This window comes from Ochotona curzoniae, unplaced genomic scaffold, assembly GCF_017591425.1.
Source record: "Ochotona curzoniae isolate NIBS_2020 unplaced genomic scaffold, NIBS_Ocur_1.0 scaffold_3890, whole genome shotgun sequence".
Classification (NCBI taxonomy): Eukaryota; Metazoa; Chordata; class Mammalia; order Lagomorpha; family Ochotonidae; genus Ochotona; species Ochotona curzoniae.
The window spans coordinates 16,080,768-16,106,999 of record NW_024467115.1 but is presented as its reverse complement, the minus strand read 5'-3'; the positions used below and the strand labels follow the sequence as shown (position 1 = coordinate 16,106,999).

General features: G+C 45.0%; 1 protein-coding gene across 3 annotated transcripts; it reads left to right on the top strand.

The window, feature by feature from the left end:
* Positions 1 to 20,625, top strand: ALDH8A1 (aldehyde dehydrogenase 8 family member A1). 3 transcript variants are annotated; one of them, XM_040965352.1, is made up of 7 exons: positions 1 to 137; positions 2,227 to 2,374; positions 4,059 to 4,214; positions 7,751 to 7,900; positions 9,632 to 9,888; positions 12,490 to 12,651; positions 19,700 to 20,625. In XM_040965352.1, exons 1-7 carry the CDS (start codon positions 9 to 11, stop codon positions 20,150 to 20,152), a joined length of 1,455 nt encoding a protein of 484 aa, XP_040821286.1. In that variant the 5' UTR covers positions 1 to 8; the 3' UTR covers positions 20,153 to 20,625. The 3 variants fall into 3 exon arrangements, with proteins under 3 accessions (XP_040821286.1, XP_040821288.1, XP_040821287.1); XM_040965354.1 differs by lacking the exon at positions 7,751 to 7,900; XM_040965353.1 differs by lacking the exon at positions 12,490 to 12,651.
* The last annotated feature ends 5,607 nt before the right edge of the window (positions 20,626 to 26,232 follow it).

Here is a 26,232-nt window from a genome sequence, read left to right as displayed (position 1 = left end):
AGCCTAGGATGGATGCACCGCTGGTCTTGGAGAACTTCATCGGCGGCACATTTTCACCTTGCAAATCCTATATAGATTCTTACGACCCATCCACTGGAGAAGTGTACTGCCATGTACCCAACAGTGGGAAGGAAGAGGTGAGTGTATCCACTCAGGGAAAACCTAATTTAATGTTTAAAATACAGGAAAGGGGTGGGTATGTTAATTTTCTCAAGGCAAAGGGGCAGGAGGACTAGAACTGTTGAACATCAGCAGGCAGAGATGGCAATTTTCAGAAAGTTCACCGCGTAGCTGCATATAGGTGGTAGTTCAGCTTTGGGTAACTCTGCTCGGATCAAAGTCCTTTTTATGATCACCCCAATCTGGTTTTTTTTTTTTCCTTCTGACAATTGTCAGACATTCTCTGGTAGGTATTAGTACAAAATATTACCAAGAACTTCTTAAATTTACTACTATATTCATGGATTTCTAAAATGTGTGTCATTTCTCTAGAACAGAGAAAAAAAGAAAACCCTAGGGCTTTATTTTAGATTGTTTTCTAATAATTCCTCATGTCTTTAAAATATCTAGTTAAATAAAATCAATCGTTTGAATGATGAAACCCAAATCAAATTCTCATGCTTTGAGATTTAGGGTTAATAACTATTTTTCATACCCAAAGTGCTAATGGCACATGCAGTGGTTTTTTTTTTTTAAAGCAATGGAGAATTCATTTTATTTGGGGAATTTCATCAATATTTAAAATATGTTTGACTGGTTCTGAGAATGTTAATGTATCTGGGATAGTAAACACAGCTAATGTAGGTATTACCATCTGATGTCTGCTGGATAAAATGTATTCTTTTTAAGGCACAAAGAACAGAATTATTTAAAATGCAATTGTAGTCATCATATGTAAATATAGATTATAAACAAAGTTTTCTCGTGAGGAGTGACTTTTTCTATATTATTAAGATTTCAAGCCTGTCTTGCATGAAAAAACCTTTAGACCTTAGTGGATTAGAGTTCAAAAATGTTGCCTAATTCATCAGTTAAACTACAACCAGCCGTTTTCTTTCCCTCACATGACCTAAAATAGATGAGGAAAATCCCAGGTTTGGGCATTCCACTTCTCCTTTCCTACGAGTGTGGTCTGAATTGAAGTTAGAAATGATAAGTATGGCAGAGTCAGCAGAAACCTTGTTTGCACCCCAGGACCTCCTGGATTTGTGTTCAGCCACAGTGAGCTCTGCTGCCAGCAGAGACCTCTTGGCTTGGGCAGAGCTTGGCAGGGGGTTGGGGGAGTGGGGAAGAATGCGGTTATGTCATCACAGGTGAGCTGGTGGGCTAGGGGATCACAAGGATTCATGTTTGCATCCTGATTCTGTTGCTGTTGATCTGTGTGACCTCTGAGAAGTCCTTTGAGCTTTGGGCGCCTCAGTTGTATCGTCTGTAAAATGGGCACAGCCATTCTCTCGTGCCAGAACTTTAACAGGTGTTAGATCAGCAGATGCCTACAAGATATTCAGCATGCTCTCTTGCATATAAAAAATAGACATTAAATATTGAACAGGATCGGTCATTTCCCATAGGTATGACAGTCCTAGAGTGTAATTCCACAGAGGACTTTAGCCTTTATTAAATACCTGTCTCTTACAATATTGAATGCATACACGTCAGGATCCCAGGCAGCTGCTTTTCCATTTATCTGACTGCCACATCCCAAGTACCATGACTGAAACGGTGCTTTTCTGGGTTTTGGGGGATTAATTCCTTGTTAATTTAACAAATAAGCTAAGGTGTGAGGTCCAGGGTCCTCATCAGGCCCTGTCTGTAGTTTAAAGGGTCCCTATTTGGCGCTGGCAGCAGGCCAGGGCAGGTGCTGGGAACTTGGGTATGTCTGTGGCCTCTCCGACGAGGGAGGCTCCACCCTCCTGAGCTAAACAGATCTATCGCTCTGAATGCCAGGGCTGCATTAAGTTTCTCCACCACCAGCTCTTCAGAGCATGCATTTAAGATTCAAGTGTGGGGAGAGGCCATCCCCTAACCCCTAGCACCTCTTTTGTCCCTTGTGTCCCCATGTGTGTTTTTTGCTTTGGGCGGGGCAGGGTGCTCTGTTGTGGGCCATGGTGGGTATTGAAATGAGACAAAAACAACGGTAGGTGTGGGGACCTGTGGCCTCAGGGAGTCACCCAACCCTCCTGGCGGAAGAGCTGAAAGTGACAATCTACTGTCCGCTCCTCCAAGGTGGAGGCAGCAGTGGAGGCTGCCAGACAGGCCTTTCCGGACTGGGCGGCCCGAAGCCCACAGGAGCGCGCTCAGGTCCTCAACAAGGTGGCCGACTTGCTGGAACAGTCCCTGGAGGAGCTGGCCCAGGCGGAATCCAAAGACCAAGGTGAGAGCCGTGGGACAGGACGAGTGGGTCTCACCTGCGACTTCTCTCTGGCCCAGCCAGGCTTGGGAGCAGGTGTCTCTTGTTAGTAAATGCTTAGATAACCTCTAACACGTTTTGCACACACTGGCCATTCCTGATCTCGTCCCAGCTTCCCAGATGGGCTCTTGCCTCTCCCCTGCCCCCCTAAGATTTATTATTTATTTATCTTGTTCAGACAAGAGTTACTGGAAGAGAAGCACACAGATAGAGAGAGCCAACTTCCATCTGCGGATTCACTCCCCACATGGCCACAGCCACCTGAGCTGGGTCTTCCCCAACCTGGGAGCCAGAAGCTTCTTCTGGGTCTCCCACATTGGTGTGCGGGTCCAAGCATTTGAGCCATCCTCTGCTGTTTTCCCAGGCCATAAGCAAAGCAGGGAGCTAGATTGGAAATGAAGCAGATGGGACTGGAAGTGATTCCTATATGGACTGCCGGCTTTGGGGAGAGCAGTGCCACGGAAGGTCCCTGAGGCCCCACGCTTGCACGTGGCTCACTCTGGCTTCACTGAGAGCAAAACTGTGGGACTGAAACCCAGAGCCAAAGGGCAGGGTCACACCCTGTGTGTTCAAGAAGGAAGAGCAATGGGATGTGGCAAAGGATGTGAGGAATGCTTGAGCATGAGGCACCAGGAGGCCAGCTCCCGCCCACTGGCAACAGAGAATAGAGAACCAGTGACCAGGCTGCCACCTGATGGCTTGCGTGATCACGTGCTGTGTTCCAGCAGGTCGCTGGGAGTGGGGAAGGGAACGGAGACTCAATTGCAGGCACTCCAGTATTGGCCCGGCGTGTCCCCAGCTGCATCTTAACTGCTGAACCCTAGCCCTGGAATGTTTTCTGAGGAGTCAGATGCTGGTCCATCCCCAGTACAATTGCTTGATTTTTGTTTTCATTCTTTTCTAAACATCAAGGAAACGGAGTAAACATACTCAATCTCTCTTTGCAATCATATGCGAGGAGAAGCCAAGAGGCTCACAGTTAGACGTGTGTGGGCTCCTGCTAGGTATGTGGGAGCCCTGATGGAGACCCTGGCCCTTGACTTGGCCCTAACCCCGCCCTGGCTGGTGTGGCCTCCTGGAGAATCAACTAGCCGATGGAAGATCTCTTCTCTCCGTGTGTGTCTCTGTGTGTGTGTGACTCTGCATTTCAAACAACGAAAAGTTCTCTGGGAAAAAGAATGATATTCCAGATAGGTGCTATGAACCAGTCTACCTTTGGGAAACAGCCTGGGTACTGCCTGCCTTTGAAGAAAATATATCGCCTGCAGGTGTTGTTGTAGACAGAAGGCCCCTGCGTCACTGAGCGGCCTCTGCCTTCGTCGGAGGAGGAGCTCATTTCGCCGTCTCCTCCCGGGAGCACTGGGTGGGCAAGCTGAGGCAGGAGCACAGGGCATCCTGTGCCTGGGGGTATGGGCATCACTCCCCAGAACTGCTGTGTGCCTGGAGGACATGTCATGCATCCTGCGTGTTTGTGAAAGTGATAGGCGTGTGTGTGTGTGTGTGTGTGTGAGGGGGTGTGTGTGCATGTGTGTGAGGCTGGCCTGGGGCACGCTGGGATATTTGTGGTTGAAACCAGGCAGGTGTTGTATCAGTGCCACCGCCATGTGAAACGCACTCACCATGCGATCTGGGGGCTTCCTTCTCACAGGCAAAACCGTAACCCTGGCGAGAGCCATGGACATCCCGCGGTCGGTGCAGAACTTCCGGTTCTTCGCATCCTCCATCCTGCACCACACGTCTGAGTGCACGGACATGGACCACGCGGGCTGCATGCACTACACCGTGCGTACGCCTGTGGGCATCGGTAGGTGCCATCCCTGGCCAGCCTGCAGCACCGCAGGCAGAGCCGAGCGGCGGAAATGCTGCGCAGTGGAGCTCACCCAGCCGATCCAGCAAAGGAAGGAGCGGGTCTGATGGGTTTCCGCAAGGGTTTCTGGCAGTCTCAAACACCTACGCCGTGTGTCCAATTCCCTATTCACACTTAGAGTGTTATGTTTGAAAAATCATGCGAGGACCAAATTCATATTCCAGGACTTTTTCCTATCTCTGAAGTTACTTCAAAAAATCCCTGGAAAGGTGAAATCAGCATACAAACATATTTGGTACTTCAGATGTTGACATCCAAACACTGGTTGTTCATTGTATGTATTTTCCATGAATTTTTTGCAGACTCCTTGTTTTCACAGGTTTCAGAATTTTGGAAACTAAATTGAACGTATCTGCTAATTCTGTTTTCCACATACTTTTGGAAGTACTCTTTTTGTAAGATATATTATTTATTTATTTATTGAGGGTTTATTTGTTTTTATTGGAAAGGCAGATTTACAGAGAGGAGAGACAAAGAGAAACACCTCCTTCCCCAGGTTCACTCCCCAAATGGCTGTGATGGCTGGAGCTGAGGTGGCTGGAGGACAGGAGCCAGGAGCTTGTTTTGATTCTCCTATGCAGGTGCAGGGTCCCAAGGCTTTGGCCCATCTTCAGCTGCTTTCCCATACCACAAGCAGGGAGCTGAAAGGGAAGTGGTGCAGCCGGGACACGAACTGGCACTCATATGGGATCCCGACACTTGTAAGGAAAGGATTTAGCCATTGAACAGTTGTACCAGGTGCCAGACTCTTCTAAAATTAAAACATGATGTTTCTCAAGAACTTAGGGGTTAATTGTAGAATAGTGTAGTTAAGACACTTCTGTGTGTTTCATATAAGAGAAGCTGATATGATATTTTAATCGTGTTTTTATCTGTTAATATGAACTAAATAAGTTAGCAAATACAGAGCCTTAGAATAACGCCAGGCACGTGGCCTTACTCATCTCTGGAGAACATAAAAATATATGTAGTGGCTATAACGTTCCACTAGGTGTCACTGTCTGCCGCAAGAAAAAAACAATCTGCATTCTTACTAGTTATGCCTTTGAAAGGAAGTAAGTCAAAAGGAAAGAAACTGAGACCTTTTATTACTTTGAGGGAAATCATACTTTCAAGACATTACGGAAAGTTCTAACTAATGTCTAAAAAGTATGCTAATGTGTTATATTGCAAAAATACTCTAGTTTCCCACTAAGAGCAAATTTCTCTGGGAAATTTAGTATTCCAAATCGTTTCATTTTGTATTTTCAAAAAATTATTTTTTATTTTAAAGAAGGATCAAGAGTGAGCGAGAACAAGAGAGAAATCCCTTCTATCCACTAGTTCACTCTCCAAATAGATGTAATAGCCAGAGTTAGGCCTATCTGACATCAGGAACCAGGAGCCTTCTCTGGATCCCCTTGTGGTGCAGCAGAAATACATGGAATGCAGGGGCTCAAGGCCTTGGGCCGTCCTCTGCCGCCCTCCCAGGCACAGTAGCAGGATCGGAAGTGGAGCAGCTGGGTCCTGAAGTGGTATCCATGTGGGTGGGTTTACCTGCCATGCGGCGGTGCCCACCCTCCAGTGGTTTTTGACAGTGCACGCTTGGAGGGCAGAACCTAAAACACAGCCAATCCGTTTCCTGCTTAGGGCAGATTTCGTATCGGTGTTTTGGGGATTGGAGACCCAGCCGGCTTCAGTTGCAGGGAGCCCCATTCTAGATGCAGGCAGCAAACTTGACAGGTGACATTATAGATAGGAACCTAAGGAGTGTTTTTATCTGGACATGGTGGTGCAGTGAGTTAAGCCACCATTGGGGATACTCTCATGACGTATCTACGTGTTGGGGATTGAATTCTGTTTCTGCTTCCAATCCAGCTTCTTGCGAATGCACTCACATTATCTTTATAGACCATTTCATTGGGACAGGTGTTGTAGCACAGTGTGTTAAACTCCCATCTGGGATGCCCACTCCCTGTACTGGAGTGCCTGGGACCAAATGCCAACTCTGCTTTCGTACAGGTGCAGGCAGGAAGATGACAGGCAGCAGGTGATGGCCCAAGTCCTTGGGCTCCTGTCACCCAGGTGAGAGACCAGCTGGAGTTCCAGGTTTCTGGGCCAACTTGGCAATTATCACCCCTTGGGAAGTGAATCAGTAGATGAAAGATCTTTCTCTCTCACTGTGTGTTTCAAATGGATAAAAGTATATTAAAATCTTTGAAAAAAGAAAGCTTCTGAATAGTCAAGGTGGACTGCACAGCCTGGGATCGAAGCTCACTGGCCTTGTGGCTGGGACAGCCCCACAGGGATGCTCAGAAAAATCTTTTCTCCTGTTTTACAAACAATTTCTTAAAGCTTGAAATGTTACATCTCAGTTCACAGAAGACTAGAGGCAGATGTAGGGAGCTTGTAGAAGGAGGAGCAGCTGGGCAGCTTCACAAATTCCCGGCATACATTGTTTTTTTAAAAAGCAGCCTTTGGTTAAGCAATGTTCATTTGCATCATTCTGAAACTGATGGCTGGCAGCCTTTTAGTCCTGAAGCTTCGTGTTTACCATAGTGAGCCACCCAAAAGCAAATGAATTGTGTTGATTTGACTGTCGTCTGGATATGTTTTAAAATGTTCTGCTTTGTGCAGAGGCAGAGACAGCTGTTAGATGGAGAGAGAGGGGACTCACCCCCTTAGCTTGCCACTGCCCCCTCCCTACTGATGCTCTTTATGGCTGAGGATGGTCCCGGCTGAAACCAGAAGCCAGGAATCTCAATCATGGCCCCCAGTGAAGGTGGTAGAGACCTCCCAAACTGACCTCTCTTCTGCTACCTGCCAGGGTGGGCATTAGCAGGAAGCTGGGATTAAAAATAAGAGGGAAGGGAGGCTGGCTGGTACATGGCTTAACAGGCTAATCCTCACCCTGCATGTGTGGGGATCCATAAGGGTGCTGGTTTATGTCCTGGCTGCTCCACTTCCCATTCAGCTGCCTGCTTGTGGTATGGAAAAGAAGTGGAGTGACCCAGTTTTGGGACCCTGCACTCACGTGGCAGATCTGAAACAAGTTCCTGGCTCTTAGCTTTGGATTGGCTCAGCTCTGGCTGTTGGTGACCACTCGGGGAATGAACCAGCAGGTGGAAGATCTTCCTCTTTCTGTCTCTCTATCTCTCTATAAATCTACCTTCCTAATAAAAAGGGATAAATATCTTTAAAAAAGAAAGAAAGAAATAGAGAAAACAAGGGTAGACCTCAGACCCTGGTCTGATCTGGTGTAAGGGGAGCTTAGATGGTATGTTAAACCCTATGCTCAAGAGTCTCCCCATTTGTAATGGTTTGTAGAAATCGCCTGCAAATAAGAAAGGTTTGTGGAGAGGAGGGGGGTGGTTTGGAAGAACAGCTGACATTTTGGGTGACTTAAAAGTTGTCTGCATTAGCAGTTGGGTAGCCTGCCTGTCCTGTGGGGCGTGTCCTTTTGCGCAACGCTGTGTCTGTTCTCCACCTCCCAGCCGGCCTCATCAGTCCTTGGAATTTGCCACTCTACCTGTTGACCTGGAAGCTGGCCCCGGCCCTGGCTGCCGGGAACACTGTGATAGCCAAGCCCAGTGAGCTGACTTCAGTGACTGCCTGGATGTTGTGTAAACTCTTGAACAAAGCAGGTGATGATGTGTGGGGACTTGGAGGGAGGCCCAGGGCTGGAGTAGAGTTGTAGCAAATAGAACCTTCTACTCAGTGGCAAAATGGCTTCCAGGGATGTCCTTAGCCACTGACTGCTTGATCTATTCTTGATCACCTTCACTTACAGCATTCTTTCATCACTTCTTCCCTTCTGTGCCAAGTGGCTCCAGGCCCCCCGGGAGTCCACTGGCAGCACAGTTAGAGTGCAGCAGGAGCATGGGATAAAAGGGTTTGGGTCAAACTAGGGATTGAAACCTGCACTTCTTGCCAACAATTTCTTTGGGGTGCCCCGGGATGGAGTGTTATGATGCCCTCAAGGTGTGTGGGTAAAGCTTGTGGTTCTATGAGGAACATGTAACAATCATAATGGGTCTGTAATGTGAAATTTTAATTTGTGCTTGAAAGTAGATTCTTAAAGAGATGCTCTAAGTCTGAAAGGGAGGGCTTCTAATGAGGAAGGCTATCTGGTTTAAGACAAGGGAAGGGACAGGGAAGGGGCCCAGGATCAGGGACACAGCTACAAAAGTTGACACATGGCAGAGTTTCTGATTCCACTGCAGGACTAGCCTGCAACAAGATAGAATGAAGTCAGCCACCTCTGGAAAACCCAGCAGCTCTGCGGCTGCAACACAACTGTCCATGTCAAGTTGCTCTTTGCACACTACTTCCAACTTCCCAAGTCCACAGACCAGTTCTCATGGGGGTGCTGTACATCAAGGTTTAGTTCAATTTACTCATTGACTTAACATGCTTATTGATTGCTTTTTCAACCTCACTCTGCCTCAGTGTACCTCTGGGTGGAGGTGGTGTGAGTATTGCTCATCTGACAGGGCTGTGAGGTCAGGAGAGCATGCAGGACTAATGGTGCTGGCTGGCCCATGGCAAGCTTCTCAATGAATGTGAGCCTTTACCGAGGTTAGCTCTGTGTATAAAACTAGGCTGCGGTGTAAAGGATGCAATGAAGAACAAAACCCATGCACTATCCTGCCCCCTCTGGCATCCCTTCTGGTCCTGTGCAGAAAACACAAATTAATGCATTGAGACACAGGCAAGGAGAGGCTTGTCGGGGGAAGATCGGGGGCTCCATTTCTCGTTGAGTTTGGAATTTGGGAGCTGGCTTTAGAGTGCACTGGTGTGATGCATCTCACGGGCTCAGGACTTCTATTTCAAAACTCTGCTCCCTGGGAAGCCTTGCGTGGCTCTTGTGAACCAGGTTAGTCAACCTGTTCTCCATGCCTGTGCAGCCTTTATATACCCTCTGTCTCCTGTTTCATTCTGCATCGTGATTTCTGGGTACCAGATTGAGGCAGGGCCCTGATGCCCATCTGATGTTGGCCTACCTGAGGTCATGTGTGCATCCATAGCCCCCTAACTCCTAGGCGCTCCTGTGGCAAGAATGACCTAGAATGAGCAAGGCACTCAGAGAAATCTCACCTGGCGGGAGCTTTAGGCAGGGCTAACTCTGAAGTCTTGGCTGTTATGCTGGAGACAACAGTAGAAGTTCTGGGTTTTGTCAGCCCTCTCAAAAGCTCTGCTGGCCCCCGTACATACTCAGGTCCCCATACTTAACCAGGCCCCCATAACCACCATCACCCCCATACTCACCCCGGCCCTGCGCTGGGACTGAAGCACTCCCTGGAGTAGCCCTGTTTGGCCTGAAGGCCTCAGCACAGTGGGAGGGAATTGCTGGCACTAATTCTGTTTCCTTCCAGGCGTTCCACCAGGTGTGGTCAATATCGTGTTTGGAACAGGGCCCAGAGTAGGTGAGGCTTTAGTGTCCCACCCAGAGGTGCCCGTGATCTCCTTCACCGGGAGCCAGCCCACAGCCGAGCGCATTACCCAGCTGAGTGCTCCCCACTGCAAGAAGCTCTCGCTGGAGCTGGGGGGCAAGAATCCTGCTGTCATCTTTGAGGACGCCAACCTGGAGCAGTGCATTCCAGAAACCATCAGGTCTAGTTTTGTCAACCAGGTGGGTCTTCCGGGGGCTGCCCTCTCCATGTGGTCCCATCCATCCAGGTGGATGGATGTCATCACAGGACAAAGTCCAGGAATGACACACGCCCTTTCAGCATCAGTTCAGTTGCCAGAGGACCAGGACCTCGTGTCCTTCCATTGACAATCTGTTTCACCTCAATATCTGTCAGTAAGCTCATTCTTTCAAAGCTCCTCTTGAATAAACTCCTTTGCCTGGGGTTCACACGTTTAAACAGGTACCAGACCTGCTCAATACTTCTTATTCCTTTATTCACATAATTGTCCCTTCTTTCCATCCTGATGTCTTATTTGTAGCAAACAATATTCTCTCAGTGCATTCACACTGACACAGATACACCCAAAATAACCTAGCATGGGTTTTTGAACTTGGAGTCAGTGATGGGCTTGAGGGCACCTGCTCAGATTTTCGAACACGTTTATCAGGCTCTGTGGTTTTAGCCGATTCTTCAAGGCCACAGGCACCTGAAGGGTTAAGCCCACCATACCAGATCGGTTAGGCAACAGCCTCATGAAGATGGGGTTCGGGGCTCACTTTTGTGCAGTATTTTTGGCATCCATGCCCAGAACGTTGCCTAGATGAGATGGCTGTGTTTAAACTATGGGTTACTTCTTTCTACTGGCTGTTTTTGTTTAAGCAGAGAATAAAACCTTAAATCAAGGAGTTAGAAGTCTAATAATAGGGAGAAACAGATGTGAAATGACATCAATCTATTTACCTGACTCAGGTAACATTCAATGTCATGTAATCCTCTGAATCTATATCTTAATTTTTTTCAATTGCTGCATTTTTATTTCATTTGAGAAGGAGAGAGCACACGTGAGAGAGGGAGAGAGATTTTCCATCCACTGGCTCACTTCCCGAATGCCTGCTGTATTCCATTGACTGTGATTGTTTTTCACTCAAGCTTGTTGAGAGGACCTCTCATACGAACACTCAACATCTCCACTTCCTCTTCCTGGCTCCATGTGCCCTTCGAGGAGACACAGTCACCTAGGGCTTAGGCCAAACATCTGGGGTCATCCTTCTTGCTTTCCCTAACCCAGACATCTCACTTTTCCACAGTCCTGCTGGCTCTGTTGTTAACATGAATCCCAAACACTCTCTCTTCTCCAGTGCATCTGTGTCATTATGGGGCCCCTGTAAGAACTTGGCAGATTCCATCGCCATTTACTTCATTGGTGTCTCCCCTGTTTTCATTTATCTGGGATTCCAGAATATTCTCTCAATTCTCTCCTCTATTCCCATGCTCATTTATTTCTATTTTCTTTCCCTCACAGAGTGATCCATTATTTTAAATATTTATTTACTTGGAAAGCAGACCTACAGAGAGAAGGACAGACACGGAGAAATCTCTCATCTGCTGGCTCACTCCCCAAATGGCCACAGTTGCAGGAACTGAGCCAGTACAAAACCTGGTGCTAGGAACTTCTTCCAGATTTCTCACAAGGATGCAGGGGCCCACGGACTTGAGTCATCTTCCACTGCTTTCTCTGGTTCATTATCAAGGAGCTGGATCAGAAGTGGAGCAAATAGGATCCAAACTGGCACCCATATGGAATGTTGGCACTGCAGGCAGTGGCTTAATCCATTATGTCACAGTGCCAGCCCCAGAATGATTTCTTTTAAAAAGTAAATGCAATCATATTCCTCTGTTACTTAAATCCTTCCTTGATCTTTTCATGACATGAAGAATAAAATATAAGCTCCTCGGGCCGGCACGGTGGCACAGTGGTTAAGGTCCTCGCCTTGCACACCCGGGATCCCATATGGGTACCGGTTCTTATCCCAGCAGCCCTGCTTCCCTTCCAGCTCCCTGCCTGTGGCCCGGAAAAGCAGTCGAGGACGGCCCAAAGCTTTGGGACCCTGCACCCGCGTGGGAGACCCGGAGGAGGCTCCTGGCTTCTGATCGGCATAGCATCGGCCGTTGCGCTCACTTGGGGAGTGAATCATCGGACGGAAGATCTTCCTCTCTGTCTCTCCTCTCTGTATATCCGCCTTTCCAATAAAAAATATATATATATATATATAAGCTCCTCCCACAAAGCTCACAGTCTCATGATGTTGCCCACCTTCTAACCTCCTCTCCTGCCAGCTCCTGTCCTTGCTTCCGCTCCCATCCTCAGCCTGGCACCTCGTTGTCTATTCTGACACACACCATGCTTATTCCTACAGCAGGTCCTCCCTGCTTACAGCCAGAATTTTCTTCCTCAGATCTTTGTTCCTTCACATCAATCAAGAGTCCCCTCTATGATTGCCTCTTGGCAGGTGGCTTCCATGACTCCCATCAGTCAAACAGTTGCTCTCACATCAGCTTATACTTCCATCTTGTGCCTGATTCCCCCTTATGGCTTTGAAAACCATGTGAAGTTATATTTATTGACCATCTCCACTGGAGCTTTTATTTTCTTCCCCGCAAGTCTGTGTTTTCCCTATGACAATGAATTTATTCTGTTCCCACTGGGTCCCCATGTTCCATCCAGTTCTTTATCCACGGCAGATTCCCCCAAATTCCAAGGTGAGTGATCCATGAGATTGAAGGTGCTCAAGTCTGGCCATTGTCCTCATTCCTGCCAGGGTGAAGTCTGTCTCTGCACCAGCAGGATCTTTGTCCAGAGGAGCATCTACAATGAATTTCTAAAAAGATTTGTAGAAGCTGCCAGAAGATGGAAAGTTGGTGTTCCCTCTGATCCATCGGCCAAAATGGGTGCTCTGATAAGTAAAGCACATTTGGAGAAGGCAAGTAAACTGCTGCTATATGAATTTAAGAGGGAGTTTTTATTCAGCGAGCAGCTCAGGGCAAGCACCACTGTCCAATACTAGCATAGCTTTGAAAAATTACAACTTCAGGAAATTGTTTCTGTACATGGGTATGAACATTTAAGGTATGAAAATACAAGTGTAGCTCATGTTGATGTAGCTGATAATGAAGTTAACAAACTGAAGAAGAGGACATGGAGGTAACACCAATGCACCGGAGAGAGCCAGAACAGCCAGTAAGAATGGTAGGACTCAAAAGTTGCAGAGAATTTCATGGGGAACTTCTTCTCTGGTTTCTAATAGATGGGATTTCACAAAAATCAGCATGGACAATACAAATTACATCATCCATAGCCAATGGGGTCCATCTGGGAGTAAACATTGATGGTCCCTCAGTGATTTATGGGACTAATATCTTTAGGATCATTTCTATTTACTACCAGATGTGACTCCCAAAATAAGCCACAGCATTTGCCATTAGAAGAACTTTGTGTTTAACTGAGAGAACTAAGGCCTACTAAGGAGAATGCTGGGATTTGAATGATTTGTGTCCCCCTCAGCTCATGCAGGATTATAACCCCTAAATGTGTGTGTTTATAGTATTAGGAGTGTGGAAACATAATTACACAGGCATTTAGAGTGAAGACTTTGGAAGTGATTAGATTAAGTCCTTGTGACTGGAGACTCCGTGACTTAATCCTGGATAACAATGGACAGGGTGAGAGATCACGCATAAATCATTTAGTTTCTTCTCAGTATATCAAAATGCCTGAAACAGGTACTAACAAAAGAAGGAAGATTATTGTGGCTCGCAGCTTGAGAGGTTCATAGTTGAAGATTGAGTAGGTCCTTTTGGTTCAGTGTCTGGTGAGATCAGTGGAAGGTAAGCAGAGAATGTGAGCAGAGAGAAATCAGAACGTGTGCAAGGTAAACTAGAAGGAAGAGGCATAGCATCTGGGCTCACCTCAGGCTTTTACAGCTCATGCTTTGCAAACATTACCTTCTGAAGGCCTGTCCCAGGGACGTATGGACTTCGCTCTGGGACAACCTTTCAGACACCATAATTGAATTGAGTTTCCATTTTCTTCATCATCTACATGAGAACGGGAGTTGTCTTCTATTCAAACGGTAGCATTTTGCCCCTGCCTCTCCAAAAGTCCCACTCTTCTTATGTAATTCCAAAATCTCATCTGATACTCAAGGCAAGTTCTTCCAGTTACGAGTCTTTAAAAATCTGAGTTATAGCCTTCAAGACACAATGGTGGGATAGTCATGGGGTACACATATCTACTTCAAAAGGGAGTAACAGACCAATAAAAGGATTTCCTAAGGCAAGGCCAGACACTAGAAGTGCGTCCTGGGTACAGTGTGGCATGGGCAGCCCCTCCCATGCACTATAGCAGGTGACAGCCAAAGTTTCAGATCTCGCTGAAGGCTGAGTTCATGTCATTGCAGCTCTACCTGGCATTGCAATGCAGGGACTCTTTGAAGCAGCTCTGATATCACATTTCTGCTTGGCATTGCCTTAGTGGAAGTTCTCTGCAGTGGTCCACCCATGTGGCAGGTCTCTGCTTTGGCTCTCTGCACACAGACATCTATGTCTTTTCTGTGCAGGTGCACATTTCTGGCCACTCTGTCTTCCCTGGGTCTTCAACTAGTCTCCCTTCCCACACTTTCAACAGGCATCATTCCAGTAGGATCACCACACAGGGACTCCGATCTTGTCTGCCTGACGTCTTCTGTCTTCCTTTGAAATCTTGGTGAGAGCCACCATGATGCCATAACTCTTGAAATATGTACACCTGCAAAACCAGCATTGTGTGGATAATGCCAAAGTCGGCTACCAACAGAAGTTGTGTCTGAGTCTGCTTAAACAAGGCCTGTGGTAGTCTTGGAGCTCTTATCTAGCAAGCCAGAACTTGCAACTGATCCTGAGCAAGCAACAAATCTGGGCCTTTTTTTCCTGAAAGAAGTCTTGCTTGGAAGATCTTTGAAACAAGTATGTTGTTTGAAACCTCTGAACCTACAGTTGGAGGGGCAGACTTGCAAGATCTTTGAAATGCATTCTATGCCTTGGTTAACATAGTTCAGTCACCAATAGAATGTTCATTTTCCTTCTGAAAATGACGTCTCATCAACCTGACCTTTACTGTCCACCTTTCTAGGCTGTTAATCCCTCATCAGAATTCCCCAAAGTGCTCTGCTTATTGCATTTTAGGCTTTCTCTAGCCTGATCCAATCTCTTTCAAACTTTCCTGGTTCTAGTTTCCTCCATATTTTCAGGCATAGTTATAGCAGCAGCTTTTCTTCTCAGTGCCAACTTTCTGTGTCAATTTTTCTGTTACTGTAACAAAATACCCACAAGGAGTTACTTATGGAGGAAGGAGGTTTATTTTGACTCATAGCTTTGAGGATTCACAGGCCAACATATGGTAAGCCCCATCTGTTTGGTGTCTGGCGAGGCTGACAGGTGGCAACGATGGAGTATGTGTTCCACGCCTACCTCCTAACACCATAATTGGGCTGAGACTCTACCTTCTTTGTAACGTCAACCAGTGACTTCAGGATTTAACTGCCTGACTGGGGGAGACATAATTAATTAAAACCATAGCAGCACAGCAAAGAGAAATACTATGCTGTTTGTCATAAAAGAAATGCTGTTTGCCAAAAGAAATCTCTCTTCTTTGTAAGTTATTCACCTTAAGTATTTTGTTATAGTAATGAAACATGAGTAATAAAAAGAAAACTTCCCCATCAGTCAGTGAGTGAGGAAAAGAGCCTTTACTTATGTTTGCATTTAACTCTGGATTTCAAAACATTGTGAGGCATAGATGCATGAAGATCAGGAGAATGTAGCAGCTTAATGAAACCTCCTTATTTCTGCTAATTTAATAGTGAAATATAAAGCTTGGTAGAAGGAGAGGTGGTATTGGAGGCCGCAAAAATGGAGTTTGGATTATGTGTTAACAAGTCAGCAGAGAGAAAGGCAATGATAGAAGAGATTAGCAGGTAGCTGGAGAGGCTCGCTTGAGGCTATGGTCATTTGTGTAGAAGCCAACTAGCATAGCAGCTGCACATGTACAGGTGCCTAGGCAGCTGCACCAGAATGTCCCTGGGGACCCATGGTTGTGCATGTTTCTACCTTTGCAGAGTAAGGAGTCACCAAGTGCAAAGAGGCCCCTGTCCCTTCTCTCCTCTGGCTGCTCTGGGCACCAGGGTCACATGCTTGTTCATGCACTTGCAAATGGCAAGTGGACATCAGCTGTAATCCTCTCCTGAGTGATACCTGGGAGGCAGGTAGGGGTGAAATGAAACTTATTGTCTCAGAAGGCTCTTCCCTCTTCCTGAAGGCTCAAGTGACAATATGGTTTCAGGCCCGCTTTACAATCCACTCACTTTTCTGAGGCCCAAAGTTTCTCTGTATCAACCCAGCACTCAAGCTAGAATTTTTTTTTTTTATGCACTGCCCTGGTAACTAAGTGACATACTCAGAAGGTATACATCAGTGAAACAGTTCCAAATATTTTGCTTTTCTCTATCAATGATTCGCTCTGTGTGTGTGCGCGTGCGTGTGTGTGTATCTGTGTGTTGAAAGAGAATTGATGCCATACATTAGCTCACATGGGTAGCTATGGCTTTGTTTTTTGCTACCCTCTAAATGTTTGCCCCTACTGAGCAGCCTGAGGAAACCATGCCATTGATAGACTCAGTGGGTTCCCGTACACAATAATTACCATGAGCTTTTATATAGTATTTTAAAATATTACCTTTGGCTGACCACAGGAATCCACTTATTTATCTTTTTAAGTTTTAATGTCTATTAAATTTAAATGGACCACCATTGGAAAATTAAGTGTTTAATATGCCAATGGTAAAGGTGGTGTGCTCCGCATATTTAAAAAAATGCAACACCAGTTAAGCGAAGACAGAATAGGTGGGAGTGATGTCAGACAATGCCATGATGCCAGCTCCTTTGATTTTCTTTTTACTTTCTGGAATTCTTCTCCGTTAGGCATGCTGGAGAATCTGGATATGAGCCTACCTGTCCGAGAATAGAGGCAGAGAGAATTCTGGAGTGTTTATAGTGAGGTTGTAGGAAGCACAGAAGTTCATAGGTCAACCTCTAGTAGAGCAGGGCATCAGACCGACCTAGAGTATACCTGACAGTTCCCTACCCAGTTCTTCAGATCAAAAAGAAAAATTGCTATACAGAGTGAGGGATATCTCTGAAGCCTCTAAGCTAGTGTCAGACCATGAACTTCCTCTTCTAAGAACATTATAATGTTCTTTTGTATCTATGGGGTATACATTCTCAGACGCCCAGGGGATGCTTGAGAATGGCTGAACCCTAAATATAACACCCTGATGTAGGAATAATCAGTCTAATAACTAATATGGCTGCCCAGTGATTAATGTGTGGGTAGGGTACAAAGCATAAATTCACAGGACAAAAGAGGAATCATGTCCCTGTTGATGTGGAGCAAGAAAGCACAAGGACTCATGATGCTAGTGAGTAAGATGTATCATTTAAAACCCATGAGTTAGCTATTTCTGGAGTTTTCCACTTATTGTGTTTAGACCTTGGTTGAACATGGGTAACTGAACCATGGAGAGCAAAGTCACATATGGGTGAATTACAATAGCACTGTCATCACCATCATCCCCAGCATTGAAACAAAAATGACTGAGGTTTGAAAAAGACTTACTGGGTTGGGTATTGGGTCTAACAATTGAGTTTCTGGCTGGGATACTTCCAGGCTGTATATACTTCCTGGGTTTGAGTCTCAATTCTACCTCAATTCCAACTTTCTGCTACGGTTGCACTCTGGGAGGCAGCAGGTGGTGGCTCAAATGTGTGTGTCCCTGCCCTCCACACAGGTGACCCACGTCAAGTTCCGGTCTCCTGGCCTTAGTCTGGTCCATCCTCTCACATTGTGGGCAACTTTTTACATGCATTATTTTGTAAGAACCCTTTGAATAAGTAACAGCATTAATCCTATTGTTCAGATAAGGAAACTCAAGCATAGCCCATTTAAATCCTCCCAGGTAGTAGGTGGAAAAACTGAGGTTCCTGCACACATTAGTGATCCCAAGTCTACCTTTTTTAACTGCCATGCTCTAATTTTATGTCTAAATTTTCTAATAATAATTTCTTACATGTAATGCACAGTATCAGTCACAAGATTTTTTTTCCCTTCAAATTTTGTTGGAAATCTCAGTTCTTGGGCTGCTAGGTAGATAATACTGTATCATTGAGCGTGACTTCCTCTAGGAAATAAATTCACTTCAGTGTGATGTGCCTTACATATTAACATATTGATATATTCACAGTGTGCAACCTGACACTTGCCTTCCTCTATTATTTTCCCCAGAGCTGCTGAAATGCATCACAGGCCCTTATCTGTAGTTTGCTTTCTCTTGTTTCACTTAATCATGCACAACCACAGGCTACAAACACTGAAGATATTTTAAGGGAGAGATTATATTAAAATTACTTGTTTTGTAGTATGTCAATATCATTTTCTATTTCATTATTAGTTGTTGCTGTTATCCTCTTACTGTGCTTAATTTAGAAATCACGTTTGATCATAATGTAGATGGATATAAAAAGCATGGTATCTATAGGGTCCCATACTACCTGTGGGTTTGGGCATCCACAGTTGTGTTGGCATGTGTCCCTTGTGGATATGGGGTCGGGGGGATTGTCATTGCATTTAGATGGGATAGCCTAAAGCAGGAGCGAGCCTTGTACTGCTCTCCATCACACACCCAAGTCCCGCAACACTGCCCAGGTGTGCCTTAGGAGTCCTCCCCGGACTTCCCTTCCTACAGGTCACCCACTTTTAGAGTCCTTGGGTGGGTGGGTGATTTCAAAAGGAGCAAGAGAGTAGGGGAAAGAGAAGCATGGTGCTTTATAGCCAAAAACTAGAATAGGGAAACTTCTGAAGCAGCTCTGAGGTTACTGTGGATACTGGATACCAAATGTTCTATTTAAAAAACCCACAAAACGTTAACTTCACGGCTTAGTAAGAATCCTGTAAACTAGAAGGAAAATTAATAGAATGGCATTACTTAGTTTTTCCATGGCAAATGGGCACTATATTCACCATAGTGATACAGAGAAGTTCCAGTCCAATTCCTGGACAGAATGTTTGCAGAGAGGAAGGATAAGAGAAGAAATCTGAAACATTATTTCAAAATTGATCTTGCTTTGATTTATCACTCAACTGTCATTCTATAGTTTCAATGTTGAAGACTGCCTTTCCACTCTTCTTATAGTATGCTTTGGGATAGAATCATTGTGTCTTCAACAAAATTTCTGTATGAGTACATATACACATGCAAAATTATTCCTACAACCATTGTCATATCTGAGCCACTGGGTTAGCATATTATATAATTTGTTTTCCACTATCATTAATTATATATTACCTAGAAATATTTTCAGAGTATAATCAGTAAAAAGACTAGAAATTAAAAATGATTTGTTCTAGAAGTGTAAGTATGGAGGGGCTTCTTGGTCTTTAACTAAATCTAAGACATTATTTACTTCCCGTTTTCTGCAATGGATGTTGCCTCCTAAAACGGAGAAATGATTATTTTGGGTATTCAACCCCCAAGATTTCCTGAGTGTGAATTCTAGCTTCATTGTTCATTAGCTCTGGAAACTATTTTCAGCCTTTCTGAGACTCAATTATGTTATCAGCAAAGAGGGGGTAATAATAGATAAAAATAGCTAATAATTTTGGGAGAGAGTCAAGGGAGAATGTGTGAAAAGCCCCTTTCAGAATGCCTGCCATTTAGCCATTAATGACTTGGCCCTCTGTGCAGTAGGGCTGAATGTACACATGATGGCTGGAGCAGTTCCGAGCTCTGGCTTAGCAGCTGAGTGCCGAGATAATGAACCTTAGATTTTGTAGCAATGACCTTACGTCCGTTTCTGATGACTAGAAATTTTTGAATTTTCTGCTGTGTTGTGTGATGCCAGATGGTGAAGTGGTGCTAATTTTGGTTCTCACCCACTCAGGTCAGAAGTTACATCAACAAAGCTCGTGCTGAAGGAGCTCAAATTCTCTGCGGTGAGGGTGTGGACACACTGAGCCTTCCCCTGAGAAACCAATCAGGCTACTTCATGCTGCCTACTGTGATAACAGGCATCAAGGATGAATCCTGCTGCATGAAGGAAGAGATATTCGGCCCAGTGACGTGTGTTGTCCCCTTTGAGAGTGAAGAGGAAGTGATTCAAAGAGCCAACAGTGTTAAATATGGCCTGGCAGCCACGGTGTGGTCAAGAGATGTGGGACGCATCCACCGCGTGGCTAAGAGGCTGCAGGCTGGCTTGGTGTGGACCAACTGCTGGCTTATCAGAGAGCTGAACCTTCCTTTTGGGGGGATGAAGAGTTCCGGGGTGGGGAGAGAAGGAGCCAAGGACTCCTACGAATTCTTCACTGAAATCAAAACCATCACAGTCAAACACTGATGGATTGTTCCGGTCCCTGCCTGGCGGCTGGCGAGTGTTGTTCAGTGATGTGAATGGAAAACTTTTGAAAGTTCCTAGCCTTGCCCTGAATTACCAGGCCATTACCTCTAGTTTAGCCCTAGTTTTTGGTATTTTCACTTGCTGGTAAAGAGATTCCCCATATGGATCCACAGGAGGGAAGACTTCTGATTAGGAAAGCACAAAAGAGAAATCAAATGATCATTTGTTTCCTCATGTATTTTGTCTTCACAATCATCTTTTTCTTCATTTCATTTGAATTTTGGGGGCTCCCAGATAAGCAGACACCTTCAACTGTATGACTGAAAGACCATTTTATAAAGCCAAAGATATGCTGGAGTTTTTTGCTTTCAGGGGAATGTGGAGGTGGCTTCCTTGTCCATCAGTGGAGAGCCTCAGTGACAACTGCACCCCATCATATAGGCAGTGTGGATGACTGTGGGATTTGTCGGAGAAGACCTGCATGGTAGACCCAATAAATAAGGGACAAAACAAATAAATAAATTAAATAACTGCCACTTTTGTTGGAAACTTTTAAAAAAGTGAAAACATTTGATCCTTACCTCCCAGCAGGTCTAATCAATTCCAGTTCTCGGACTATGTATCTAGGAGCTGGCACGGTAGTGTCATATGTGATTCCTCTATCTGTGGCACTGACGTACCATACGGGCATCGGTGTCTCATATGGGTACCGGTTGGTGTCCCAGCTGCTCCACTTCTGATCCAGCTCTCTGCTGATGGCATGGAACATCAGCAGAGGATGACTCAAGTCCCTGGGCCCCTGCACCTATGTGAGAGACCCAGACGTTCTTGGCTCCTGGCTTTGGATTGGCTCAGCTATGGCTTTTGCAGCCATTTGGGGACCAGCAGAGTTCCAGCAGATGGAAGATTTCTCTCTGTCTCTCTTTCTCTCAGTAAGTTTACCTTTCATATAAAAAAAAAGATATAAATAAATAGATAAAAAATAAAAAGGATGTGTCTGTAATAAGGTTTATTTACCAGCTCTAACAAAAACAGTTCAAGTAAAGCAATTTTACTAGCCTCTTTGACAAATACCTTCTTCTTGAATTGTCTTTTATTCTTTCTTTTTTCCCATTCTGTTTGAAATACTAGCTTTTGAACTAAGTAACAAATGCATTTCTAAGGATTATATTCTGGATCTTCCAAAATGATTGGAAGAGTGAAGTTTGTACAGGTTAAGCACAGAGGGACAGAGGCTGGATTAGAACCCACAGCTCTCAGGCTCTAAAGCCCACTGTTTCTGACACCTCCCACTTGCTTTGGGGCATGCTCCCATATGGGTGCAGGGTCCCAAGGCTTTGGGCCATCCTTGACTGCTTTTCCAGGCCACAAGCAGGGAGCTGGAGAGGAAGTGAGGCTGCCAGGATTAGAACCAGTGTCCAGAGGGGATCCCGGCAAATGCAAGGTGGGGAGTTCAGCTGCTAGGCTACCGTGCTGGGCTCCTATTTTGTATAATTAAGTTGTGGCAGATTCACTTTAGGTGTAGACACTATATGCATACAGATGGATGCTATTTTTTTCATGAAATCAGATATCAGTATCACAGGAGAGATACTGATCATGACAATGATCATTATGTGGGGGGAAAAGTACATGTTGTCATTTACATGATATGACTCAGTGAAGCAATATCTGCAACTGGATACTAAATGATATGACATCCACATAATTTTATACTCTATTAACTTCCACAAAGCAGAAAAAGAATGTGATGTTTGTGTTTCTAGGTCTGGCTGATTTTACCTGGTATAACTATCTCTTTTTTCTATCCATTGTGTTAGTAATGTCAGAATTTCACTTTTTATGACTAATATTCTACAGTATGTGTACACCTCATTTTCATTATCCAGTCATTCATGGAGAACATGTTTTTTGCTGTTGTGAGTTGAGTTACTGTAAACATGGCACTGTAGGTATTTTGTTCATAGGCTGATTTTATTTTCTTTGGATATATTCCTAGGAGTAGAATAGCTGGGCCATATGATAGATACTTTTTAGGTTATCTTAGGAATCTCCACACTGTCTTATCTAATGCACAAGTCAATTTGCGTTCTCAAAGTGTGTTACAATGCCTTTTTCTCCACAACCTTGCCAGAATTTTTTTTTTGATATTTTTTATAATAACCATTCTAACTGGAGTCATTGTGCTTTTAACTTGCATTTCCTTGGAACTGAAATATCTCTTTGTACACTTAAAATATTTATTATTTGTACTTGAAAGAGTTATAGAGAGAGTGAGAGGGAGAGACACAGAAAGAGAGATCTTCTCTCCATTGGTTCACTTCCCAAATGGTCACAACAGTTAGAGCTGGACTGATCCAAAACTGGAAGCCAAGACTTTTTCCAGGTCTCCCACAAGGGTGCAGGTGCCCAGAGTCTTGAGCCGTCCTGCATTGCTTTCCCAGGCTGTTAGCAGTGAGCTGGATTAGAAGGGAGTAGCTGGGATCTACACTGGATGCCTGCATGGACGCCAGTGCTGCTATGCTGCTGCAGTGGCTGCACTTAAAATGTGAGGATATCCTCTCTGTGCTTTAGTTTTGAAAGTTGACTGCACTGTGTCACAATGAAGATCTTTGCTGATCATGCCCATTTAGAATTTATGTACTTTCTATGTTTAGATGTCCATATCTTTCTGCAAATAGGGGCATTTTTTTGACCATTATTTCACTGTTTTTTCAGTTCTGTTTTTCCACTTGTTTAACATTCCTAGGACTCATGTATTTGGTCATTTGAAGGTATCCCATAGAGGATGGACACTGCTTTCTTCCTTGGTATTGCTTGCTTCTTGTATTTTCTGAGATGTTTCAAGAGGTTTGTCTCCTAGATTGGGCTGTTTTTTCTTTTCCTGCCTCATTAGGTCTGTTGTTAAGGCTTTCCAGTGTATTTTTTGTTTAGCTCATTAAACACTTTGTTTCTAATATTTCTGCTTGTTTTTTTTTTTTTTTCTTTTTCTCTATCTCTGCTGATTTTTTGTTTGTTTGGTCCATTTCACTTAGGTCCTAATTGCATTTAACTGTTTCCTGACATTTTTGAGTAACCTTACAATCATTCTTTTGAATTCTTTTTCAGGCATTTTGTCAATCTCCCTGTCTCCACAGTCCATACTTAATGCATTGTTTTGTCCCCTGTCAGGAGTCACTTTGCCTTCCTTGTTCACGTTGCTTCCCCGTGTCTATCAGTCTCCAGGTGCCTCTCTGCTGTCGTTCTGTCCTCTCCTATTTTCTGGAATGTGCCTCTCTGCTTCACACTGGCTAATGTTTTTTGGTCTCTTTAAACATGTCCTCACCCTATTCTGCCGTCTTGATTCTTCTCTCAAAAGTTTAATGTAAGAAAAATACCAAGATGTGCAAAGCAACAATTGATGGTGAGAACAATAGGCAGGAAGAAGATACTAAACGCTGGATCAGTCTCCTCGGAGATCTGGGAGGGCATCACTTTCATAGTAAGTGTATTATTAAGAGAAGCAGGTGGAGCACATGCAACAGATCTTGAAAAATTAGACGTTCATTCTTCCAGTAAAATTTAACAGTCTGTATTATCCAACAGAGTTCAACAGAATTCTTCAGTATAGTTCAAACTAAATTAGCAACCTAGGAGACAAAACTGAAGAAAAAAATAGGCCAAAATATAGAGCATGACAGCAAGAGAAAGTATAAGAAGTATAGAAAGACAATAAATTTAGAACTAATACAAGATGAGAAAGACAGTAGAGGAGAAAAATGATGAAATAAACAATAAAGAAAATTGCTCTGAATGAAATGAAATTTCTTTGGGGATCCCTTCAGCTGAACAGCTGATCTCAGAACTCCAACAATGAAGAGAAGTGCAGGTTCCATGGTCTGACTATAGAGTGTATGTGTCAAAGCTGAGCCTCCTCAGAGGCTCAGATGGAGTGGTGACAGAGTACACAGGTGCACATGGAGGATATGGCAGTCCATCGGAACTGCAGAGGACACCTGGTACCACAACAGATGACAGAACAAATCGATCACCTACCCCAGCCATGTGCTGGCAGTGAAAATCTGGGCAAATGGAGACTCTATGGTGAACTATGTCAGCCAATGGATTCTGGAGAGATGTCATTGTGCTTGGAATGGCGAGACTGGCAGCAATTCATAACTGTTGAACCATCAAAACCACTTGAGCAGTGCCCTCGGAGCATGCCCCATGTTGGGGCCCTGGGATAGGTGGGAGGCTGGATGGGACTTCTCCCTTTATCTCTCCCTGCCCCCCTTACTGCAGAAACAGAAAAGAAAGAGAATAATAATGTGGGAAAAATAATGGGGGCTCTTTTGGGAGGTATGGATTATTCAGTAAGAGTTGTTTATGCAGAAACATCTTGGTGCTTTCTCCATATCTGCTGGATTCTGAACCATAACAATGCTATTGGGATTCAATTTCTGAATTACAGAAAACTTCTTAAACCTATAGTCACATGGTTGGATGATGAATCTGTCAACAGACACGATGGAAGAAGGGGCAGGCTGTGAACTTTTACAAATCTTACAGAATAAGGAGCAGGCCAGAAATGTCAGATGCTGAGGAATCAGCTATGCTACCCCCACGGCACCAACCCCAAACCAGAACTGTTTTAAAATGATCACTTCTGGGGAAAAAAACTAGAGGTGGGAGAGGGGGATGTTTAGTATAACGGAGAGTCACTTTTACTTTCATTTGAGCTATGAGGCAATATTGGATTTATTTTTACTTATTTTCACATGCTGTAATTCTCTTTCTATAAGTAATAGCATGCATATTTACAAGCTCGCCTGGTGATGATTTACCTAAAACATGACACTTTGGAAGCTCGTGCTCAGTGTTCTCCAAGGGTCTCCAGCTCTCTTCCCTCTGTCCCTGCTGCCTTTGGAGGTCTGAGATGACCTGGGCCCTGGGGAGACCCAGTGCTGGTGGAGAGAGTGCTTTCTGCAGAGTTCCCTGGGGAAGCCTGCCCTAATGTGGGCAGTGTCTTCTAGGGTCCCCCATGCTGCTAGCCTGCTAAGCTGAGCTCTGCAAGGTGGAGCCTGTGAGCACCCACCTCCCTGATTCTTTCTCTCATACCTGGCATAGGGAGGGCAGGGGATCTTCTGGGATAATTCCTGTACCTTCTGGTTTCCCATCCTGGATATCCCCTTAAGCCTCAACCCAGACCTTTGGAAGCAGATTCCCAAACCCTGAGCCTTCCTTGCTTTGGGTCTGCTCTTCTCCTGGAAATTTCCCAGGAGTTGCCAATAGCTGACACACCTGGGACAACCCAAGATCCTCCCTTCTGATCCACAGTGGAAGACTTTTGGATGTAAATTTTGGAACATATTTTGATGTCCTTTTGTTTGTGAGTATCTCTGTTGAGCCTGCTGGAATGTGTACTGAACATTCAGATTGCAATCCTTGGTGCAGGCTGGTCAGTGCCCTGGCAGTGCTAATTCAAGGCCAATGACACGCAGCTCTTCTGGGAAGAGCCGTGTTTCCTGCTGCAGCTGGCTCCTCCTCCGGCAGAGGCTGGGCATGTGATAACGGCTTTCTCTTCCCACACCTTATCCCATGTCTCCTCCACATTCCCCAGTCCAGATCTCCTTACATGCCAACCACAATAACTAGCAATTGCTATTCCCTCTGATGTGACTCATCAGTTTCCAACAACATACTACAAAAATATTCCGAGGAAGATTAAGAATGGGAGAGTCACTGAGTCATAACAGCAGATGGGCAGAGGGATTGAGGTCACCCTCTGAAGCTCTGTCCCCCACTCCCAGATGGACAGTTGAGGCATGGAAAGGTTTCCCAGCTTGCTAAAAAGTGTACAGCAAAGACCGCCCTAGGTGGAAGTAGAGAATGGAATGTACAGAGCACACAGAAACACACAGGCATCAGAGAGTTAGGGGATTTCAGAGGGCAGTGAGAAACTTGACTGTGTCACCAGCCACAGTCCTCCTACCCCACCCGTGTGCGCAGCTGGCTTTCACTTCTCCTGGACAGGAGATGGTGGGGGCGTTATCCATTTCAGCTGCTGGAAATGAGTTTTTATGGGAAACAAACATACTTGC